Source organism: Opisthocomus hoazin, chromosome 2, assembly GCF_030867145.1.
Source record: "Opisthocomus hoazin isolate bOpiHoa1 chromosome 2, bOpiHoa1.hap1, whole genome shotgun sequence".
In the NCBI taxonomy this organism is placed as follows: domain Eukaryota; kingdom Metazoa; phylum Chordata; class Aves; order Opisthocomiformes; family Opisthocomidae; genus Opisthocomus; species Opisthocomus hoazin.
In genome coordinates, this window is record NC_134415.1 from 101012222 (window position 1) to 101037084 (window position 24863).

The 24863-nt window shown below is 36.7% G+C and overlaps 1 protein-coding gene across 1 annotated transcript in view; it reads left to right on the forward strand.

Moving 5' to 3' along the window:
• Positions 1 to 24863, forward strand: part of EYS (eyes shut homolog) — a 966530-nt gene that overhangs the window by 303958 nt on the left and 637709 nt on the right. Inside the window, exons 17-21 of the mRNA XM_075414597.1 lie at positions 327 to 440; positions 1613 to 1726; positions 2178 to 2291; positions 20941 to 21138; positions 23545 to 23666. Of these exons, the coding sequence (XP_075270712.1) occupies positions 327 to 440; positions 1613 to 1726; positions 2178 to 2291; positions 20941 to 21138; positions 23545 to 23666 (662 nt within the window). The remainder of the gene's footprint in view (positions 1 to 326; positions 441 to 1612; positions 1727 to 2177; positions 2292 to 20940; positions 21139 to 23544; positions 23667 to 24863) is intronic.

Here is a 24863-nt window from a genome sequence, read left to right on the forward strand (position 1 = left end):
TAGAAACCATACCTAGACTTTTGTGATGTTTCAGGAAAACTCAAGACTTTACTGCCCTTAAAATATTAAAAGATGCAAACTTTTGTGTACATCTATAAATGAATCTATAGAACTCCCATCAGATCTTTGTTGAAAATTACATATGATATATGCATTTCACTTTTGCTTTTAATCAACAAGAAATTAATTCCCCAAATACAATTTGTGTCTTATTGCTAAAAGTTCCCTGTACCTAACCTCAGTTATTTCATTTTGTTGTTGCTGCTTGCACTGGGGGCTCACCAGTGACATGCTCTTAATGAAGTGAATCCTTCACTTGTTTCTAGGTAATAACTGTGAGATTGAGGTGGATGAGTGTCTTAGTGACCCTTGTCACAATAGAGCTACTTGCGTTGATCATCTGAGTGCCTTCAGTTGCATCTGTCAGGATGGATTTCAAGGTATTAAAAAATCCATACAACTATAACTTTGTAAATCTACTGTAAGTCTTACATCAATTTTTTAACACATTGGATAAGATAAATGTATACCTATTTTAATGATATTTGATATTATAAACTTGTAAATTCAGCACAAGTCCATGTTTACTAAAGTTATCTACTTTGTTTTCATGACAGCGTGGAATGAGGTGATTTCCGCTGGCTCGTGGCTTAGCTGTTGCAAATGGATCAGTGGGGTTCAGTGAAATTTTGCAAATAGCGTATTGTGTTTTCTGTAAGATTTTTAAACTGTTGGCAGATTTAATATAATAGAATAAGAGAAAAAACTTGTGTGGGAAAGGTTTTGTTCTTGGTATTGTACAGTTTATATGAAAAATGTAATCAGTTCGATAAGTAGATGCATTAACATCTGCAGATAGTCTTTGTTTTCAGCCCAGATTAGGAATTTGAAGTGCATCCATTTTCTTTTTAGTGCACCATTTTTTAAACATCATGGATTTTTAACCTTTCAAATATAAAGCAATCTATAATTCAAATGTCACAGGGCAAAATATTACATTTCTACTGCTAGTTATATTCTGAACAACTATCACTTGCATTTTTATTTATTAAAATTCTTTGAACATCCCAAACCTTGCAACTGATGTCATTTTCCATTTATTGTCCAATGATAAAAAAATAAGTTCACTCAGAAATATTAGCAATAGAGTATTTTCATATTTTAAGTAGCTATGTGGTTATGTTAGCTATAGTCTAGACTGGAATAAATTGTATTCTTGTCTACATCAGATTTCTTTTTCCATTTGCTGGAAGTACATCTGTTGCCTTATCATGAACACAAAGAATATTTCCTCTCTTGTCATTGCAATGCAGTCTATTATATTCAATGTAGTTCGTTTTCTGTTCTTCTATATCCATATAATAAGATAATTGTCTGCTTCAAGCCTTAGGAATCTATTCAATGACCATACTTTCAATCTTGTGGGAAAATTAGTGAATAGCTTAAACCTTAAAAAAATCAACATACTGTCACAGATGCCCAAGTTTGAACATAAAAAGGGTGTCAGATATATTCCAGTATGTGAGCTATACACAGTTAAAATAAATGTTGGCATTTAAGTATATGTGCTATGCAGTAACTTCTCTCCCCTTGCCTGATTGTGTATTTATAGGCACAACTTGTGAAGCAAATATAAATGAATGTCACTCTTCTCCATGTCTTCATAATGCATCATGTGCAGACCTTATTGGTGGCTATGAATGCATGTGTCTACCTGGTTTTACTGGTAAGCTGTAGTCATAGTAAACCTTGTTTTCCACAGAGAGGTAGTCCACAAAGCATCCATTAAGACATCATTGACTAATTTGCTTTTGTTTCCTTCTCATTTCTCTTTATCTGCCCTGGTCTAATGTTTCATTTGCATTCCAACAAACTGCAATACTGACTCCATCTGTAAACTAAATAGCACAAGATAAATTAGTCTGCATTTATAAAGGCCTTCAAAGCTTCCACACACAGGGAAGATTAGTTGCCATTTAGCAACTCAGAAATAAGTTGTTATGTATTTGTGGTGATGAGAATTAAATGGATGCTGACATTAGTATGTGTGCCTCTTTATTTGGCTGATTTATGTTAGTTTCTCCTCACAAGTTGCTTGAAATTCTTGTGGTGCAAATGAATTAGAAATTGGCACCTTATTGTCTTACTAAATGTTCAAATCTTTCTTCTTTTCAAAGGTGGAAGATGTGAAACAGATATAGATGAGTGCGATTCATTTCCCTGCAAGAATGGAGCCACCTGCATTGACCAATCTGGTAATTACTTCTGCCAATGTGTGGCTCCATTTAAAGGTAATGAACACCAAGGGAGAGGGAAAGCAAACATAATTAACTTTAGAAAGCATTTCTGTCAATTGTCTGAACTCTTTCTACAGTATTGTAAGTCCTTCACTTTTTCAAGCAAAGCTTTTAAAGTGACCAGTCAATTATGCCTTAGGCTACAAGTAATGTGAAGTAAACTTTGGTTTTAAATCCACTAGGAGTATTTATTTATTAATCAAAATGTACTTTAAAATCATTTTGTTAACAGAATAAGTTTATTTACAAAATGAGAGGCATATGCCCTTTAATCTGCCATCACAAAGATCGGTTGCTTTTCTACACTTTTTTCTCTCTAATCTGATTGGTCATGTCATTCTCTAAATTATTTTTTCATTCTCAGAAAACAATTTACAGTTCTCTTGGAACGCATAAATTGTATATGGTTATTTCTGTTGATGCTTTTAAAGGAAATAGAGTTAAAATACAAGCTTTATTGTGACCTTTTTCATAGAATTTTTAGGGGGTTAATTTTAAACATTCATGGCTAAAATAATTTAAAATTACAAATCATGGAGTGTTCTTGAGCAAACCTAGTTCAAGTGACAATCTCAGTTAAAGACATTTATTGATTTATAAATTAAATATAAACACATTTTTCCTCCTGCAGTTCAATATAATGACACATACTTAAGATTCCAGAATAATTATTAAAAGGCAATTTGCTTGGTATGTTGAGACAGCAGGGCTTTTCCCCTTTAGGGAAGATGGTTGCATTAAATTCATCATTCAGAAGAAAAGAGTGAGTTCTAATGTTTGTTCTTGTTATTTCAGTTAATGGTCAAAATTTAATTTGTTATTTATATTAGTCAATTTATGTTCTGCTGAATAAAATCCAGTATAATAACAAGTAAGTGAGTACTGCAGTATTAGGATTGCCTCTTGTCAGAAAGATGTGAAATCTTTTTCAGTACATTGTAAGAAATACTGGTCTCTTAAGTACTTTTTTCACAAGAAGCCAGATTTTCAGAAGACTTTGATATTCATTTAGGTATTTAAGTAAGTGATTAAAATTGCAGAAAGTCAACATTTCTGTAGTCATCCTTCAAGAAGCTAGCAGTGTTTAATACTCTCAATGGAAAAGTTAAACACTGCTGGCAAGATTCATAAATGGTAACTGACATCCTCTGAAAACATAATATTCTTGGTACAAGATGTCTAGAATCTATAGCATTTTTGTTGAAATAAAAGATTTTTTGAGACTGCTTACTTATTTATAGGTTTATTCAGCACCTTTCAAGATCAAGTTCTTACACTGATGTTACCTAGATTCATGATGGTATAAATAAAAGCAGAATTAATTTTATATGAAAACTCTACCTCAGTCTCACACCGTCTGTTTATTTAGTATTAAATTGCTGTAAACATAGTCTTTTACAGATTCACAGTAAGCCAGCATAATGGGTCATCAAACTATGTTTTCTAATTGTGTGGAAATATTCAGGTTACTGTAATTAATACCTTTGTGTGCACTGATTACAGATTAAAGAATTGCTTTATTAAGAAAGTAAATACATTATATCAATGGTAGAAGTTATATAGGAATATCTGGTTTTTTTTTTTAATATTTTCACATATTTTCTTGGTGCTTCTGATATTCTCAGTGGAAAAGCATAAAAGCTATATTATTAATGTTATAATTTACTTGGAAAGCAATCTTAAATTATTTCCATAATACATTGTAATGGTTTGGTTCTCCCAAAAATCTGATTTAAAGGGTATGCACTTATCCCAAGTAACTAGCGATAGGGTGAGAGGAAATGGCCTCAAGTTGTGTCAAGGGAAGTTTAGATTGTATATTAGGAAAAAAATCTTTAGTGAAAGAGTGGTGGAGCATTGGAACAGGCTGCCCAGGGAAGCGGTGGAGTCACTGTCCCTGGAGGTGTTCAAAAAATGTGTAGATATGGCACTTCAGGACATGGTATAGTAGGCATGGTGGTGATGGGTTGACGGTTGGACTTGATGATCTTAGAGGTCTTTTCCAACCTTAATGATTCTATAAATACACCACTATTAGGAACATATAATACAGCAGTTGATCAGGACGTGTACAGCAGATCTGTGCTATATAGAAAACAGAATTAAGGAATTCAGAGCATGATTTGGACATTAAGGTGCATTCATACAAAAGGTAGCTTGTCATATTAGGCTAGAAATAGATTCTCTCTATAGAAGCTGGTTTACGTACATTTGTCTTTCTTTCTTTCTTTTTGATTTCCTTGACTATTCTCATCTGTTTATTTTGACAAGGAGACTATGCAAGATTACAACCACAAAGGTTTGATTTTTCCATTCTACTTTTTCCTCCCTTTATTTCCTCTTCTTTTTGAAAAGAAAGTAGAAAAATCCTCACAGTTTTGCTTTCTTTCCATTTCACTTTGTTTGAGAGCATGTATAGATATTTCTTATTTTTATGTGCTCAAACTTCTTGATATCCTGAATATGAATAATGGAACACATCCAAATCTTTTAAAAACAGTGGTGCTTGGGCAGTGCTATATATGTATGTGGGCTGCGAGGCGACCTAATGTATACTTACAAATACCTGAAGGGTGGGTGTCTGGAGGATGGGGCCAAGCTCTTTTCAGTAGTGCCCAGTGACAGGACAAGGGGCAATGGGCACAAACTGAAGCACAGGAAGTTCCGTCTGAACATGAGGAAGAACTTCTTCTCTCTGAGGGTAACGGAGCACTGGAACAGGCTTCCCAGGGAGGTTGTGGAGTCTCCTTCTCTGGAGATATTCAAGACCCGCCTGGACAAGGTCCTCTACAGCCTACTGTAGGTGACCCTGCTTCAGAAGGAGGGTTGGACTAGATGAGCCACAGAGGTCCCTTCCAACCCCTACCATTCTGTGATTCTGAGATTCTGTGATTCTATGTGGATTTTTCTTCAAATGTCTGTCAGTCCAGGCCGTGCAAATTGACACAGCTACAAGGCTGATCTGTGAATGACATTTTAGTTTTCCTGTTTTTTTGCACAAACGTTTTTAGAAAGCATGATTTCCATGGTAAAGTCAATGTAAGGAGAGTATTGGAGAAGTACGTCTTCTGATGCTGTTGTAACCCTAACAGTGGCAAAACTAATGCATTCCTCTCCATCAGTGTTCCCCTGACAGAGGATTTCCCCACAGCTAGTGTAGATCGCTAGTCTTTCTACATGTTCTAGTATTTCGTTGGAATTCTTGCACTGAAGTTGCTACCTTTGACTTTTCAAAATGCTCAGCTGAATAACGTGAGGGTACTAGCAGTCCATCTATGCATAATTCAAAAGAAAACTGAAGAAACTTCTAAGACTTCCAGATACAAAATAACATCCTTGTCAACTTCTAATCATGTTCTAATTACTAAATACAATAATTGAAGTCTTGTCATCTTATTTCAGCCAAGTTCCCTGTTCTGTGGAGGAGAAAATGGAATTTCTATTTTTCGAAATCATAGAGCTTTACTTGTAGCCCTGATAAGGCATAAAATAATGAACTTCTAAGTCCATATACTTTTATATCATAACTCTTCTGACGTTGGTTTGGAGGAAGCTTAAGTTCTGATGAAAGAAAAAAAAATCTATGCCAGATCATGTTATTACTGAAGAGATTCCTGTGTAAATCCACACAGAAATCCTAGAAGTTACTGAGCCTCACTGAGCCTGTGTTGTAATTAAGGTCAAGAGAAACAAAATAACAACATCTAGATTTATATAATATGCTTTTACCATTTATAATTGTTATCTATGCCACAAATACTGCATGTCCTTGTGAATATGTTTTAACTACGCCAGTATGACAGTCTACTTTTTTAAAGTCCAGTTCTGTTTCTGTCTGCTTTCACCAGCATCCTGTCACTGACTTGTATAGTACAAATTACTACTACACTTCACACTTAAAGGCTGAAATGCTATTTACCTTGCTGCCACTTACATATACTGTAGTATAATGTTCTTTTCATACAAGATTTAACTTAAGTACATATCTGGTATAGTCGCTTCTGCTTGGTTCTAATATACTAGTCCCTGAAAATATTCTACTATTTTAGAAATGTCTCCCTCTTCAACCCATATACCAATATCACGTATATCGGATATTTTTTATCAGCAGACTTTCTGAAGTTACGTTGTTCAGAAACAGAGTTAAGGGATCATCTGATTTTCTGTTACATGCCCTACTGGCAAAGTAGCTATTGGAACCAGGAGTCGGAAGGAAGATAAACTCATTTTGGGTGAGGGACAAATCAAAGATTTTAATATTAACAACAGCAGACAAACAGCTCAGAAGTATATTCAGCTACTGTTCTTGCCAATATATTATGACTGATAATCTTGGGCAGTAATTTCTCTATTACAGTGTTAAGCAGGCCTCTCAGACCTCTTATGAACTTCATTCCATTACAGTATCGTGGCTGGGGAGTTATTATAATAACTTTTCTATTATGATATTGATTCTACAATTGTAGCCTTTCTATAATAGAATCACTATTATTACAGAATTGATATTAAGTGCTTCAGAAGAGAGCAGAGTGCATGAGAAACATACTCTGAGACTCTATCCCACTTAGGGGTCCTAATGTTTTCATGGAAGATAGAATGAAAGTTTCCATGTCTCTATCAGGAAATATTTCTTGTTCTATTAAAAATTCACATAGAATTCAAGATGAGTGACATTAGTAAATTTTATAGTCCCTATTGTTCTCTTTTATCTCTCTATAAAATATACATTTATATTTTATCTATACTTATATAGAATCATGGAGTGGTTTCGGTTGGAAGGCACATTTAAAGGTTGTCTACTCCAACTCTCCTGCAATATTCTGGAAAATCTACTACTAGATCAAACTGCTCAAACCCCCATCCAACCTGACCTTGAATGTTTCCAGGCATGGGGCCCCTACCATCTCTCTGGGCAACATGTTCCACTGTTTCGTCACCCTCATTGTAAAAAATTTCTTCCTCATAATTTTTTCCTTATATCCAGTCTAAATCTGCTCTCTTTTAGTTTAAATCCATTACCGCTTGCCCTATCACAAACAGGCCCTGCTAAAAAGTCTGTCCCCATCTTTCTTACAAACCTCCTTTAAGTACTGAAAGGCCACTATAAGGTCTCCCTGGAGCCTTCTCTTCTCCAGGCTGAACAGTCCCAACTCTATCAGTCTTTCCTCAGAGAAGAGGTGTTCCAGCCTTTGGATCATCTTTGTGGCTCTCCTCTGGACCTGCTCCATCAGCTCCATGTCCTTCCTGTGCTGAGGGCTCCAGAGCTGGACGCAGGACTCCAGGTAAGGTCTGACCAGATCGAAGTAGAGGTGCAGAATCACCTCCCTCATCCTGCTGGCCATGCTTCTCTTGATGCAGCCCAGAATATGGTTGGCTTTCTCGGCAGCGAGCGCAAGTTGTCATGTCCAGCTTTTCATCCATCAGTACCCTAAAGTCCTTCTTGGCAGGGCTTCTCTCAATCTCTTCGTCCCCCAGCCTGTACTGATAGCGGGGGTTGCCCTGACCCAGATGCAGGACCTTGCACGTGGCCTTGTTAAGCCTCATGAGGTTCACACACACCTACTTCTCCAGCTTGTCCAGGTCCCTCTGGATGTCATCCCATCCTTCTGGTGTGCCAACTGCATCACTCAGCTTGGTGTCATCTGCAAACTTGCTGAGGGTGCACTAGATCTCACTGTCTATGTCATTGCTGAAGATATTAAACAGTACTGGTCCCAATATGGACCCCTGAGGACACCACTCGTCACTAGTCTCCATCCAGACATTGAGTCTGTTTAGTAACTTGTTTTTAATAAATGGAGCAAAGAAGTTTATCCTTTGATCTTAGTTATTACATGACTCATTTAAAAAAATGCACTATATGTGTTTGGTCTAGATGTTGCTATTAGATATGACCTTTTTAATCAAATATATGTAATTGTAGAGGAAAATTGAAATTTAGTTCTTCGGAAAAGTCTGCTTCTTTGTTGCAGCCTTAATGACACATATCCCCAAATGTGTTCCAATTAAGATTAAAGCAAAAATGGTAATTGCCCATTAAACATGTTGCAAAAGAAAGTAAACTAGTGAGAAAGGCAACTCAGCAGAAAAAAAAATATGCTTAAGTCTGTTGAAAAGCAAGAGTAATAATGGAGTTTTCAGCATAGGACATTCTATTATGGGAACAGCTAATTACAAAACAGATAATAACAGAAATGTAAGTGGTCTTGAAGGCAAAAAACTAGGATAGAGATAATGGAGCAATTACTTTTTCAGTGCTCATAGGCCAAATCTCAGTCTTTCCTGTACCAAGACCCATGCAAAAAGGCAGTTTTGCAAGACCTGTGGCTCTTTCTAGCATATCTCTGTTAGACTGTAATGACTATCTCCTGTTTAACATCAGTTTATATCTGGTTTTGCCACTCTCTTGACGCTGAGCAGCCAAATAAAATTTTATTTAGGGGAAAAATGAAACTGGAGCATAAAGCTATGAAGTGCACTTTGCATGACACAGGAGAATTTTGTGGGCAGAGAAGCAGAGTGGCTGCGTTTGTGGTATATTACCTAGAAAATACGTATTCCCTGTAAGCAATAAAGAAGGTTGGTGTAAAAAGTTGTGCAATGCCTATTTGGGAATCAGCATGAACTGGGACTTGCTGTTGGCTCATATATGAAGTCACTGCAGAGCTTCTTTGGAAATTTTTTTTGGTATTTCTACTGATTTTTCTGTTGTTTCTGAAAGTTGCCATCTAGAATCACCAAATCAAATCACCATCAAATTCAGGTGTTTCTGCCTCCAAAAGGAAACAATTCAGAGAGCAAATCTTTTGTCTAGACATTTCTAGTGTTAATTTAGATATTCTTGGGTATGTCAGATATCCACCAGGGTCTGGCAGATATGACAAGATCTGTAGGATACTCATGGCCTTCCAGGACACCGCTGAGAATCCAAAGGCATGTCTAAAAACCTTGGTTGCTTAACTCTCCCCATACAAATTCAATGAGGGATGTGTCATAGTTTCAGCTCTGCTTTCTGTTTGCTCCTTGGGACATAACTTGATCCACAAGAAAAGTTTTCTAAGCATTTACAGCTGTGAGCGCTCTGGGAATACTGCATGTGTAAATTCAGTCCTCTACAGCAGACAAGGGGTTTGAATTTCATTAGCTATTCTGTCAGACTGGTGTACAAGAACCTTAGTTACAGGGAGGAGATTTAAGTTACATAGATGATACAAGGTATATTCATTGCAAATGGGAATCTGTATGTATCTGTCCCTTAATTTGCCACGAAGTATGTGCAAACAACAACTTTTCAAAGACTTTAAACACGATTATGTTTTCCTTGGCTGCCCTATAATTTATAAGGGCATCGCTGTTCCTCAAAGAAAAGTTTACCAGATTTTAAGGGGTTTTTTGGCTGGTAAAACAAATGTTTGCAGCTTTGTTTTTCTACATGGCAGATCTATTTAGGCTCATCTGCCAATACACAAATAAAAGTAATAAAATAATTATCCTGGTATCAGCTGCTATACATAATGTCTGGTAAATTTGTCAAATTATAAGAAAATGAAAAAAGGATCTCAAAACACAAGAGGGTTTACTATATCTGAAAATGACTCCCACAGGTCCTATGCAACACCAGCTTTCCATAAGTTTTCTGCATATATTAGTAATTTCAGTTGAATTCTGATGTGGTAAACAAACATAAGATAAAAGAATGAAAAGAAAAACATCCCCATATATTTTAGTAGGAAATAAAATTGTGGTAATTGTTTTCTTTAGTAGCATTCTTTTATTTTCTGAGAAAGTGAAGTATGCATTTATACTGAAATGTGAAATGCACAGATGTGGATACAGACTTTTCTTCATTGTTTAGCAGTTATAAGCTTGCCTATTTTCAATGAAAAAAATACACCTAAATAATATATTCAACTTCTCTTTTTGTCTATTTTTGCAGAAATTTATACAGGTATGGAGGAATAATATATGCATCTCTGTGTGATTTTCATTTTAAAGTTTGTGATGTGGGTCTATCTCATGCTTTGTTTCAGCTTTGTTGCATGGTCTGCATTATCATATACAATTAAGCAAATGTTTCTAACTTGAAAAGTGCTAAGTATTGCTTTTCAAACATCCTTCCTTTAAAAAACAAACAAACAAACTTGGATGATTTTCAGTTAGTATGGATTTCACAGAAAACAACTTTTCACAGATTATATATAGAATCACAAAGCAATTAATTTCATGGAAAGTAGAATTTGCATTCTAAGGGAAAGAATGGATTTGCTATAAATTTGAACTGAAAGAAAAGACGTTATATTTTCAAACTGTTAGAGTAATACTTTGCTTAATTTCAAGTAATATCAATATATGCATGCTTCTGTAGGTATTTTTTAATTCCTATCCATTTCCAGGGTCTTTCTGGTTTTTTATTTGTATTTACTAGTCTTTAATCATCTCAGTTGTGGAGGCATTTTGTTTTCTTATGCCACAAAGTATATCTAGATAAGCAGACAGTTTATAAAATAATGACAAGCTTAGAGGTACATCTGAACTTTTCAAAGTTACAGAAAATGACAATAGAACTTAGAATAAAGATAATTTCATATTTAGCATTAAGATCTTTAAAGTTGCAAGGACCTCAAATCTTAGGCATCTGACTTACTGCTCATTAGTGTTCCTGGGATTTTATGATAAATTATTGAAAGCCTTTGGGAATGCAAGCCACTGAGCTGTATAAAGTTGATGAAAAGCAAAATACAGCTTAGTCTGAAGTAATCAAATAATTTTTTGATTTAAAATTATTGTATCCACTAGTTTTAAAAACACAGTCTTGACAAGAACAAAAAATTTCATATAGATTGGGGGCAGAGACTTGAGTTGGGGTTTTTTTTTTGGGTTGTTTTATATAGCCTTATAGTGCCTTTGTACGCTGGATTATCTCCTATAACTAAACACATTTTTACTTTTATTGAACAGTAGTCAATTTCCTTAATTTACTTTGGAAAACAGTGGTGATTCACTTTAATTTCAGAAGCTTCTTTTATGTCTGTTTTTAAAAGGTGAGTTAAAGAAAGACTGAAACTTAATGCTGTTGAGATAATGTTATGATGATAAAGGAAAAAAACTGAAAACATAAAAAACAGCAAAGAAAACATATGTACTGTGGTATATTCACATCAGTTATTGGCTTTTACTTCATATATGAAATTAGTTTAGTGTCATTTTGAAAAAGTGGTCTCTGTGTTCTGAACCTAAGCATATAAACTAAACAATATAAATTTAAACAAAAACATTCTCGATTTAAGAACTTTTGAAAATTTTCCTGTACTCATGCAAGCCATTACAAAAATAGTCTGTTGTAGATTTTCTCCCTGTTCTTTCCTTACTGACATCTTTTAAGCTGATGTAATTTTCTCATTTCATTGAAGCAAAATGCTATTAACTTCATTTGTATGATATACTTTCAACAAATTTTTAACAGTGGTGAATAGACTCTAAGCAAGGGTACTGAAATCCAATAATACCAGAATCGTAAGGTTATTGGAGCTTAATCCCAATAAAATAAAATAAAATAAAATAAAATAAAATAAAATAAAATAAAATAAAATAAATCTTTTAGTTAGCCAGGGTCTAAAGATCAGATACAAAGATCAGATCAGCATCACAGTTTCTGTCAGAGCAGCTAGAAGAACTGGGACTGTGACACCCACTTCGTAACTTCACAGCACAACTACTTCCTCTGATCCCAGTCTGGTGCTGCTGCCTGGTTGGTTGTTCCTCTCTTGTCCAAACCTCAACGCAAACCACTTGGCAGTGACTGCACCTGGTCTGTCTTGAGAGCTTTCTATCCTCATGAGTGCATATTTAACACCAGTACCAGACTACTTGCTACTATTTAGGAAATTGCCATCCAAATGACATACTTGTTGTTCTGGTACTAGCCTTAGATAGTTTATTTTCACTACATTATCATGATCATGCCAGCAGTTTGCAATCAGATATATTTTGTCATTGATTCAGTCTGTAGTTTCACTGCAAAATGCTGACTTCAAAAACTGTTGTCAGATTTAATTCTTTAAAATGTTAGTAGCAAATGGCTTTTTTATTGAGTTATTTTCCAAAAAGAATAACAACATAGAAGAGATGCCATTTCTGATTATAAGAGAATTCTGTGGTGTATATCAAAACATTTCATGCACAGATTTATGCTGAGCAAATAAAACAAACAAACGTAAATAGTTTCACATAAAGGAATGAAAACTTATCTCATGTAATTTATTTTCTATGTCATATTTATAGATTATGCTTCTGTCTTTTAATAATAGCCTTGACAGAACAGTCTTTTTCAGAAAAAGAAATCTATCTTCTGTGTTCATTTATGATACGTAGAAATTTGATTGTAGAAATATTATATGCAAACACAGTAGAAAAGAGAACCGATTAGTATTAGCATAATGACATTTCTGAGTACTCAATATGCTTCTCATTCCTAAACAAACAATAGAGAATTTTCCAAATAAATTATTCATTATTGGTCTACATGTATGCTAACAGATAATCATAGCATATTCTATGACTATATGCTTCTATATATTCAGAGAAAAGTATAATATTTAATCCAATAAATTGTGCCACCGAAAAGAAAAATATCCTTCAACTGACTGTGTAATTTAGTCTTTTGTGCATATTCTTTTTGGGTTTGTTCCGGTTTATTCTAATAGAGAGGCCTTTAATTTTCTAGCAAAATTAAAGACAATCTATTCTTGTGATCAATAAAATATAGCCAAGAATTAAAACAAGCAAAAAGGTTAAACTTGTCTGATGGAAATAAGCACAGTTGGAAAGATGCGCTGGACTTATTAATTCATTAATGATCTTCTGTGTTTGATTCTTTCACTTTTGATCTGTTGGGCATACATTCTTTCTCTTTTTTGCCAGCTAACTACGTTTAGCAAATATTACCTTTTTACTCGCTGCTGGTCAATTTAAAAATCCTGATGTGTCAGTGGGAGAAGACAGTTTATAAACTGTTTACCTGGCACAGCATTCCTTTCTGTCAACAGTCACAGACATTACTATTTCATAAACTTACCAGATCAAGTGAGAGCTTTCCTATATTTAGTAAAAAATAGATATATTCAAATTATTCACCTACAGTTAAACATTTATTATTTATATATTCACTAAACTCCTCTAACAAATATGTCACAAGAAAGAGAAAATGCAAAAGACATGAAATCTGTATTCTCATTAGTCTACTTTAATAAACAAAGTTTTCACCAATAGTCTGTTTGCTGCTTGATTTATCCAAATAGCCTTAATCAGACATTTACAGCCTTCTAAAAAAATGCTGGTTTGAGAGAAACAGCAGCAACGCATTCATTGTATGAACATGTACCCACTGTTGCCTATTACCATCCAACCTTAATCTTTGTGTGGATATGGATATGCATCTTCAAAAAAATTTCTACTTTAAATCAGCCAACTTTCTTTTCTTGTTTTCTTGCTACTTACATTGACTGGTTTTAATAATCAATTATTTAATAATGAATAATTTTCAGAATTCTATTAAAATAATTTAAACAGTTGTGATCCTCTGAGTGAAGGAATGGTCTTTTAAATTATTAATTCTCAACATTGGTGGCTAAAAATTAATTGATTCAGGGAAAGGGTCTGAGTGGGTGGGAGACAGTCTTATTTTTTTCTTGTCTTTTTGTTTTCCCAGTTTTCCAGTTTGAATATGAACAAAAACTTTGTGATTTCTGCAAGCAGCAGAAAAAGATTTTCCATGCAGTGGTATGCAGGAAAGCTGGGTGGGAGGAGAAAGAGACTGAATTTCTAATTAAAGAGTGGTGAACGTTGCTTGAAGAAGTCACTGAAAAAAATGTTTAGAATACTATTAACAATTAAAGTTATACCACATTTTGCCTTCATTTCGTAAATAGGATTGTTAACCCAGGTCATCAACTATATGACCAGATTTTAATTTATCATTCTTTGCTAGTGTCAGGATAATGTAAATATTTTTGCTTTGTGCTGTTTCACTTTAATATAGCTAGAATAAAAGCAGTAATTTATGTTTCCCCTAATTCCTTAAAGAGGGGAAAAAAGTCTTTTTTGTCAGGGAACACTTCTGATGTAATTTTAAATCAGTATATACTTCACTGGCATTCATACGCTTCTAAGGAGCTACTTTAAGCGAGAATCTAAACCTATGCTCCTTCTTGCAGAACAGCACGGGAGGAAGGTGCATGACCTCTTTACCAGCCAGACGTACATCCTGGTTGAGTTGCTATGTTGCCAGGGGAAGGAGCTGGGGAGGAAGAACAGGCTACACAGTATCGGTGCTGACAAAATGGAAGATGAAGCATTTTTTCTTAGAGACCTGAAGGGATAAAAGCCTGTTACCCACAGGAGCGGGATCAGAAGAGGGGGGGAAGGATAAGCAGAGGATATATTCGTGCAAAGAGGGCAGAGACTCTAGAACAATGGAGGCTGGAGGACAATTACTTCTGACAATTCGAAGGATGCTTTCTCTTCACCTGCAGAGGTTCACCTATGGAATAAGTATTGGGCTGTGACAACAGGTGAGGAAGAGTCAGTTTCATCCAGAGAGGCATGCAAGCTCAAAATGAAGGTAAAATGAAGCAATGGTTGACGATAAAGACTCCCTTCTTTGAGTGGCACCCACCTGTTGACCAGATTTCATCTCTGAGGAGGTTTATTTGCCTGTCAGAGGTCTGGATTCAAGATGCAAGAAAGAGATTGCCAAAGCTTGTCTTATGCCCAGATTACTACCTTTTGCTTCTTGTCCATGCAGGCACCAATGATACTGCCAACAGAGACCCTGGGCATATCAAAAGTGACTAGTGGATTCCAGTGTCAAGGGTGAAGGCTGTGGGGGCCCAGCCAGAGTTTTCCACAGCACCGCTGGTAGGAACAATAACATCCTGGGGGTTGCTATCCGATTAGTGGTACAGGCAAAACTTCATCTTTACTACCTCTTTCAGCAACGAGGTCTGATGGGGAAAGATAGAATCAATCTGAAAAAAGAGGGAAGAGCATCTTTGCCAAAAGTATCACTAACTCTGTGAAGACAGTTTTAAACCACATTCATCAGCAAATGAAGCCTCAAACCTAAAGGGATGTGGAGGTACGTGGAGATCGAAAGAAATGCCTGTGGGAAAGCATGATCAGCGAAGCTGTCACACTTTCTTGGAGTACAAATGGGGGCCCATCTCAAGTGCCTGAACACAATGTACACAGCATAGGAAAGACAGAAGAAGAAGTCTACGTGCTTTCTCAGAACTGTAGACTCCTTTTGGAAGAACACCACACACAGTGAGATAGCTCACATCACTGGTATGCTGCAACGGCTGTATGTAAGCTCTTTGGAAATACAGACAGGGAAGATGAGGAGGCTGGGCTGAACTTCATGCAAAGCAGTGTCTTGAATGCATCGAGCTTTGCTATGGAATGGGTGACGGTGATACACAGCTCAAGTCAATGGGGCAGGAAGAAAAGGTAATCAGTTGAAATATTGTTGTTGGTGTCTGCTACAGACAGCTTGATCCAGAAAAGTTTATGAAGTCGTTTTTAGGAAATGGGAAAAAGACTCATGAACACAGGCCCTAGTTCTCATTAGGATATTACTACCCTGACTTTTGCTGGAAAAAGAACATGGAAAGACACAAGTAATCTAGATTTTTGGAATGTGTTGAGTACAGTTTTTTGAAACAATTGCGGGGTGAGACAACTAGGGGAGGTACTTATCTGTATTCTCTATTCATGAATAAGCAAGAAGTGGTTTGGGATGTAAAGGTCAAAACCAGCTTTGATGACCATGGCAGCGAGATGATGGAGTTTATAGTCCTCAGAGAAATGAGAAATTAAAGTATCAGAATAATGATTCTGGACTTCAGTCAGCTGACTTCGGTTTGCTCAGGGATCTGCTTGGCAAGTTCCCATTAGAGACTGCACTGAAGAGAAAACTTATCTGTCTTGGGCCCACTGATATATCTTGAAGGAAAATTTCCTCAAAGCACAGTTCTTTCCAATGTACAGGAACTCAAGCAGATGTGGCAGAAAAATGGACAAATGGAGAAATCCTGACTGAGCTTAAAGAGAAAAAGAAGTGCACAGAAGGTAAATGCAATGGTGAGCCACCTATTCAGAAGGCACCCAGTCACACAGGAACAGAATTAAGAAAGTTAAAGGGCAACTGGAGCTAGAACTAGCAAGGCAACTGAAGGGCAACAAGAAAGAGTTCTATAGGTCTACCAGTAACAAAAAAAAGATGGAGAAACATGGGATCCCATTGCTAAACTGACAAAAGACATGGAAAAGTCTGAGATACTGAATGCCTCTTTCATGCCATTTTTCCAACAGTGGGGGAGCCTGACTTGTTCAGCCTGGAGAAGAGAGTTTCATGGGGACCAAGCAGCCTGACACTTCTTTAATATGAGCGGAGCAAATACAGAAGACAGATTCAGACTCTTTTCCTCAGAGCTGACAGTGAAAGACATTCATCCAAGCATGCATTAAAAATAAACAAAAATTTTTTATCACATATTGATTTGAGGTAATAAATATGTTAATATGTCTTAAAATCTAGGAAAGCAAGAAGAGAACCTGAAAGTGCAGGTTACTTCTATAACTTTCTTTCTGAGTCTTTTCACACTGAACCTTTTACATTTCAAATATTTCCAAAAATCTTCTCAGAAGTTGTGTTTGAGATAACAATAAACATCTTCAGCTGAAGCTTAAAATAAATTATGAACTTCTGAATAAGAAAAATACATTTTTATGCATAGTTCTCTGAATGTCACTTTTTTTTGAGGGACTTGAGACCACACAAAAGTTGTTCAGTTACTCTTTGGTCAATAATACAATTTTCTACACACAGTGTAGAAAGAAAAGGCAGAATAAACCTGATATATTATTGAATCAGCAGAGAAAAATATTTGAAATAAAAATCATACATGGAAGCCAGTGGTCTGGGAGCATATTGAAAGTTTAAAAAAAAAAAGGAATTACTTTTCTGAAATATATGGTTAACTCATGAAACTTTATCACAAGATACTGAGACTAAAAACTTAAAATTCGTTAGCATTCATATAACAGAACTGTGTATAGTCCTATTTATACTGGACAAATATTTGTAAGAAATACAAACTTGGGGCCTTTAGGACATACATCCTCACTGTTTCTTATTAGTTCTTTATTTTCCAATTGTTCACCAAAACTCTGCTATGCTCTTATCTGAAAACCGGTGGTATCTAGTGTTGGAGAATAATACTACGGTAGCATAAAACTGATGCACTGTGGCACGACTTTTGCTTTAGCTGCCAGAAATGTCTACCCCCACAAACACTTGGCATGCAAGAGGATCGGAAAATCTGTTTAAAGGTTCTTCCATCAAAGCAGAAGGAAAACAAGTACGCATTACTGGATCATCTGGCAGTTCCACATATGATTGTGAGCCATGTGTTAAGCTTATTCGTGTGGGTGTGAACTCCACTTTAGGAATCAGCAGGGTCGTGACCCGTGTCAAGCTGTTGTGATATAAAGATGAAAACTTCAGGGAAAAATCTCAATGTGCCATATGGCAGTTTTGCTATGCAATTTCATGCATTCCAGATCTCAGACTGTTGGCTGTCTATGGCTGGATCACCCTGCATCGGGGAGACGACTGCTAACATAAAGACAGGGAAAAACTTGTGCTGTTCTTCTTCTCCTCTTTCAGCATGATTGCTGGGGTCAGAGGGTTGTTGGGGTTTTTTTGCCTCAATTCTGTTCCTACTTGTTGCTTTTACTTTTAGAAGCCTTAAGAATTCAGCCCTTAGATGACTCTGTCTTACAATAAGGAATCGGCTCACTTAAATCCTGCTGACATTTTGGACGGTGCGTCTTTCACTGTTACGAAGAAGGCCTGTGCATAGCCAGTGTGGTACTGTGGGATTAACAGTTACTGTAGAACAAAGGAAGGCAGCTAATGCGGAATAGGCCAGCAAAATTTTGTCTGTAACGACAGTACAAGCAAAGGAGGAGATACGCGAGCTCAGCTGACTGCAGCCAATACTCAGCGTATAACAACTTTGTGCCTGGCCATCCTCTTTCATAGCAGAGCCCAAATCATTGTACTGACAAAATATCTCAGTAAATGTAAGAGTACATTTCCCAATTTAAAGTTAAATAACATTCAGTCTCATGGACACCTTAATATTGAAGATATCCAATGACTGGTTTTCATTATTTCACGATATCCCATAAATTTAAGGAATTTTAATCTTTCAAACAAGTCACAGAATGGCACTAAATGACACTGTATCTTGATCTCAACCACTATGCTGTACTTTAAGTCTTCTTCTGAAACAATAATAAAATATTTAACATATTTCTCCACAGTAAGCTAACCACTTAAATGATTCAGTTTCCCCAAAGTTAAACCAAAAAAACCCTGTATGAATTGCCAGCTCTTAGTTAGCAACTGGTCTACAAACTTTAAGCTCCCCTACGGTACGGGTGACCTGTAATGCTGGTTGATTCTTTGCCAGGAATTCCTGACTGAAATTTTGAGTCTGAATAGAAACTGAAAATTCTCAGTACTATTTCCATGTTACAAACACGCCTTACCCTGTGTACTGGGTGCAGGCGCCCAGGCGCTGGTGGGGGGCTGCAGGGCGGCCCTGTGAGGGGAGGAGAGAGTGGGGCTGTCCCTGGCCAGACACAGCTGGTTCCAGCCAGCTCCAACCCACCCACCTCAGAGCATGTCTGTGCCCCGCAGCCACGGTGGGGGGGCCTTGGGGAAAATGTGTGTAAGAAAGGGCAAAATGCTGCACTGGCAGTGAACATGAGGATAAAAGTGTGAGAAACAGCTCTGTGAGCATGGAGGTAAGAGAAGGAGGAGGGAGAGGAGGTGCTCCAGGTGCCAGAGAAGAAATTCCCCTGCACCTTCTGGAGAAGACTATGGTGGACCAGGGTCCTAGCAAGAACTGTGGCCCATGGGAGGTCCACACTGGAGCAGGGGAAAAGTGTGAGGACAAAGGATGAGGAGAAGGGAACTATTATGGACTGACCCCATCCCCCTATGTTGTTCAGGAGTGGGGAGGAGGTAGAGCAGTCTGGAATGAAGGAGTGAAGTTGAGTCTGGGAAGAAGAGGGGGATGAAGGAAGGTTGTTTTAGTTTTGTGTTTGTTTCTCACAGTCCTATCTATTTTAAATTGGCAATGAATTCAATCAGTTTTCCTCAAATCACGTCTGTTTTGCCCATGACAGTAATTGGTAAGCAATGTCCCTATCTTTATCTTGACCCACAAGTTTTCTATCTTACTTTCTCCACCCACCCTGATGAGAGGGAGTGAAAGTGTGGCTGGTGGGCATCTGGTAGCCAGCCAAGGTCAACCCACCACAACATAACTGTATGGATTTGATTTTCCACATGACTACCCAGGTGCTTTATGTTGTAGTGTCACATTGTCCATCACTAGGTTAAGGGTACAGCCTAAGGAAGAGAGAGGTTGTTGGGGCAGGAAGAAGCTTCTCCAGGAAGGAATGGATGGGCAACCAGAGATGGGGCAATGGCCCTGGGGAGGCAGTCAGAGGGCCTGGAGTACAGCAAAACCTGGGCCACTCTGCCAGAAAGAGTAGCATAAACACAGCCCAGTCTCAGCAGTCACTGAAAGGCAGATGGGCTTCAAAAGGGCTTAGAGGGGCTTGTGCAGTTTGTTCAGCCCTGAAAGCCACTGAGCTCTGTCTGAAACTAAGCCTGAAAGAATAGACTTGCCTTCAGCAACACTGAGTGAAAAGGGAAGCAGCCTTGCAAGCCCAAACCCATTTGATCTCTATTCTGTCTGCCCTCATCATTTCGAGTTTTGCTGCTGAAAAACATGAATCAGTCTTGCTTACATGCTAACAAACTACGACTGACTTTAAAGGGGCTTTTAATCTTTTTTGATCTATTTTTTGCAAATTAAAGATTTAGATGTGGGCATCTGTGACCCAAGATCTCCATCACACGCACAGTTCCTTGATTAGCCCAGACAAATGTACCTAATGTGTTATACGCTAGAGGGTTTGTTAGGAAAGAGCAGAAAGGGACCGTGTGAGATTTTCCTACTGTATGGAATTTTTATAAAAGATGGAGGTAGTCATTCATTATTAAAAATATACATAATTTCAGTGAAATAATTTGTAGAGACGAATTGCAAGCAGAACAATTACACAAGATTACTTGCATTTCATTCATGTTCAGGATTATGCATTGATGTATAAATAGCTCATATGGTAGCTGTGACAACAGGATATCAAGAAGAAATAACAGGAAGCTTAAAAAAAAAAATAATTATTTTTAGATAAACTTTTTGAGCCATTTTAGAGGACAAGGGTAAACAGAAAAACTATAAAATGTATTGAAATAGCTATTATGAATTTAAAATGCAATGTCATTATATAAACAAAACAGATAAAACTGTCTTTATTTGCTTGTATTTCTACAAAGCAAATAAATGCTTCTGCATGGTAATATACATATATGTACCTCTGAGACCCTCCAACTCAATTTTAACCAGAGATATAAAGAAAATACAGCTCATAATAGGCAGTAGCTGCAGGGATGTGTTCATTAGTTAAACACTGACAGCTTTGCCATTTTCCTTTTCAGGTTTGAACTGTGAGTTTAGGCCTTGTGAGGCCAGTAATCCCTGTGAGAATGGAGCTGTGTGCATAGAAGAAATGAATTTGGACATTTTTCCCCTTGGATTCCAGTGCCAGTGTGTGAAGGGCTTTTCAGGTCCACGTTGTGAGATCAATGTCAATGAGTGCAGTTCTAACCCCTGCCTCCACGGATACTGCTATGACAGTGAGTTCAGTCTGGTTACTCACTTTAATGTAGAGTATTCTTTCTGTTGAAGCGTCGGTAGCTACTGAGCTGCTCTGGGGAGAACAGTGGATAATTTACTGAAATTTAACTTGTCTGAAACTCCACAGCCAGTACCAGGAGGATTATATTTGCCAAAATCCCTCAACTCCCGGTGCTGGGGTTTGTGTGATCAGGGGGTCAGAATTGCAACTAATGAGAAATTTTAATGAAGTTTGTGTTGTCTCCTTTGATACCTAAATCAGCCAAACACATCTTACATTGTGCATTTAATGAGAGAATGTTCAGGTGCTGAAAAGGAGCTCGTGGAGCAATTAGGCAATATATGTCATAATTCTAACGAGTCCAAAAACTGCATTAAATATAAAGCTGATGCAAAATGAAGTGTCTTTTTAGTATTAAGCATCTTCTGTTACTTAACTATGTAACTTACACTTTCACTGATAGATAAAGGTTTTAGAAGCAGCTTGATGATTAATTACTCTTCTGTCTGAAGTGGCAGGCTAAGTTTAGTAGCACCCATTACATACGGAGTACTTACTGGAATGTTTTATTGGGCTATTACTACCTATCAGACACTTCCTAGACTGGGTAAACAAAAGTAAAAGCAGTAACCTTCAGAGAATCTTGTAATGATGGCTGGAAAGTAGAATGACATCTGGAAGTCATGTAGTCAAACCCACATGAAGCTGGACTATCAACAGTTCTAGAATAGGTCAGTCAGGGATTTTGCTAGCTGAGTTTTGAAAACCTCTAACAATGAATGGAAATTCCACATACTCTTTGGGACAGCCTATTCCACTGATGCACTGCTTGTGTACTATTCCTCCACCCCAATCCCATCTGAATTTCATAAGCTGTAACTTTTGGCCATTACTCATTTTATAATCTAACAATACCAAGAATAATTCAGTTCTGTCACTTGTGCAACTGCTCTTGAAGTTATTGTTATATAGCTATCTAATTACTAACCCTTCCCTGAGGGGACTAATACTAAGCAAGCCCAGCTGACTCAACTTTTTCGCAGCAATCCCACACTTAAAGCACTGAGCAACCATGTTTGACTTCTGCTACATCTCTCTCCTGTTTCCCCACATCCCTTTTAAAATGAGAATGATGACTTGAGAATATCTCTGAGATTCAAAATTTTAACACAAATTTTCAGATCTAATCAACTTATTGATTTCAGATGAAATCTTAAAGAACTTACCCCAAATTACTAAATATACCATTGCCAAAAACTCTCCTAGTTAAAAAACTGTTTCAATAAGCTTTTAATGACCTTAAGAATTATACCTTTTCATACATAGGAATAAGATGAGTGGCTTCATATTTTAACTACTGAAGACTATTTCCTAACAAGTTTACAGATGTAATTTCTATGTACTGTACATTGGTTCAGAGATATGTTTTAACTGGAATTCAGACGAGCTGCAGTAAAGTTCTTCATGCTCACAAAGTGCCAGATCTTTTGGGGATAGCTTGTCTTTGTGGTGCCTCTGAACTTGAGTTATAACATGGTGGATATCTCAGTTTTTCTGCACTACGTGCACTGGTTGGAGAAAGCTCGGAAGCTGAGGAAACTAGGAAGCTCTTAGTAGCTGAATAATGCTCCTGCATGAAGGACTTAAAGCATTTAATGAATACAATAGCAGCTACGCGTACAAACACAATGGCAGAACAGACTCCATGGTAAATTTCAGAAATAATGAAGAATCCAGGGATCTCTTTGAGCTTAGAATTAATGCAGACCTGCAAGAAGTTCAATTATTGCTGTCACAAGCTCCTTATATGGAAGTAGCACTCTAAAGATTCCTCTCCCTATGGATCATTAATGATGAAAAAGGGAGAGGATTCTTATCACTACCTTGTTAAGATTAAAATGAAGCATGAAAACACGTCACAGATTGAGCTGCCGAATTCAACTCAAGCAAGTTTTCCTTTAATATAGTGGTATAATATGAGACGTTCCTTACCAGAAAAACCCCAGCAAACTAAACAATGTTTAACTGCCTTATCTCCTTTAGGCATAATATCAAAGATAAAATCTTACGTACTTTGTGTACAGTTTTGTGATGGAAAATTACTTATTATAAGATGCCATTACTTTTTCAGAAGCTACTAGTGGGTCATTGATTTATAATTCTTACATCAAGATATTTGAATTGTTTCAGTAAAATGCAGTACATTAATCTGCTTTCATATTAAAAAAGTGTTTCAAGATATTGCATATCATTTATTTCAAATTTTTAACATCTTCACACCTTTTAGGTAAGGCCAGTCTAAATCTTTTTCAGATGGTAGTCATAACTGTAACTTACTTAACTTTACTACATTGAGCTCTTATTCTAAGACACTCTTAGTACTAAAATACTATCTCTGTTACAGTTGTCGATGGCTTCTATTGTTTGTGCAACCCAGGATATGCAGGACTGAAATGTGACCAAGACATTGATGACTGCATAATCAACTCTTGTGAGCACAATTCTACATGTGTTGATCTACATCTGGTTAGTAGAGAATATTTTTTAATTAAAATGATTGCTAAATTTTCTTACTGAAATCTGAAGCAATACTATTTCAAGTTCTAAACCTCCACATAATCCGTACACCTGTCAAGAGTTTTAAAATTGTGCTTTCTAGTCACTTTTTTTTTGATTTATTTATAATGATGTAGACGAGTGGATGAGAGGAAAAGAGGAATGTTGTTACCATTTAAAAGCAGATATTTAGTCAACATAGTTATATGGGGAATTCAAAAGGAGTGGAATATTTTCAACGAGATGTGTTTACGGCCTCAATTTGAGTGACAGGAATACTCATTTACACCAATGACACTGGCTTCAAAGTGGCTTAAAAAGTATCTTACCCCCCAAAATAGCTTCACTTTAAGTACTTAAACATTTATTTTCAAAATTCTTCAGCTATATTAGTTCCTGAAATATGAAAAGTGTTAAAAATAACTTCTTCTCAGAAACAAAAGCATTCTATCAACTGATTCCTTTATGGGGGGGGGGGAAGGAGAAGAAAGAACATTCACATTGTGTAAACTTTGGCACCAGAGGTGGCCCCTGTTCTGTGTAACTCCCTTCAGGAATCTGTCAGGAACCAATTTGCTTTCAATGTACTCCATAGGGACACTAAGACTATACAGTGTGACTATTACCATTAAGGAACATCCAGACTGTCAAAGAAATCGGGGGTAGTTAGAAAAAGTGGAAGAAAGGTAGGCTTTTTATTCCCTCTTCTAGTATCTCCCAGCATGTTTTTGAGAACACTAAACTAATACAAGGAAGGAAGGAAGGAAGGAAGGAAGGAAGGAAGGAAGGAAGGAAGAGAGAGAGAGAGAGAGAGAAAGAGAGAAAGAGAGAAGAGAGAAAGAGAGAAAGAGAGAAAGAGAGAGAAAGAGAGAAAGAGAGAAAGAGAAGAATAAGAGAAAGAGAGAAAGAGAGAAAGAAAGAAAGAAAGAAAGAAAGAAAGAAAGAAAGAAAGAAAGAAAGAAAGAAAGAAAGAAAGAAAGAAAGAAAGAAAGAAAGAAAGAAAAGAAAGAAAGAAAGAGAGAAAGAGAGAAAGAAAGAAAGAAAGAAAGAAAGAAAGAAAGAAAGAAAGAAAGAAAGAAAGAAAGAAAGAAAGAAAGAAAGAGAAAGAGAAAGAGAGAAAGAAAGAAAGAAAGAAAGAGAGAAAGAAAGAAAGAGAGAAAGAAAGAA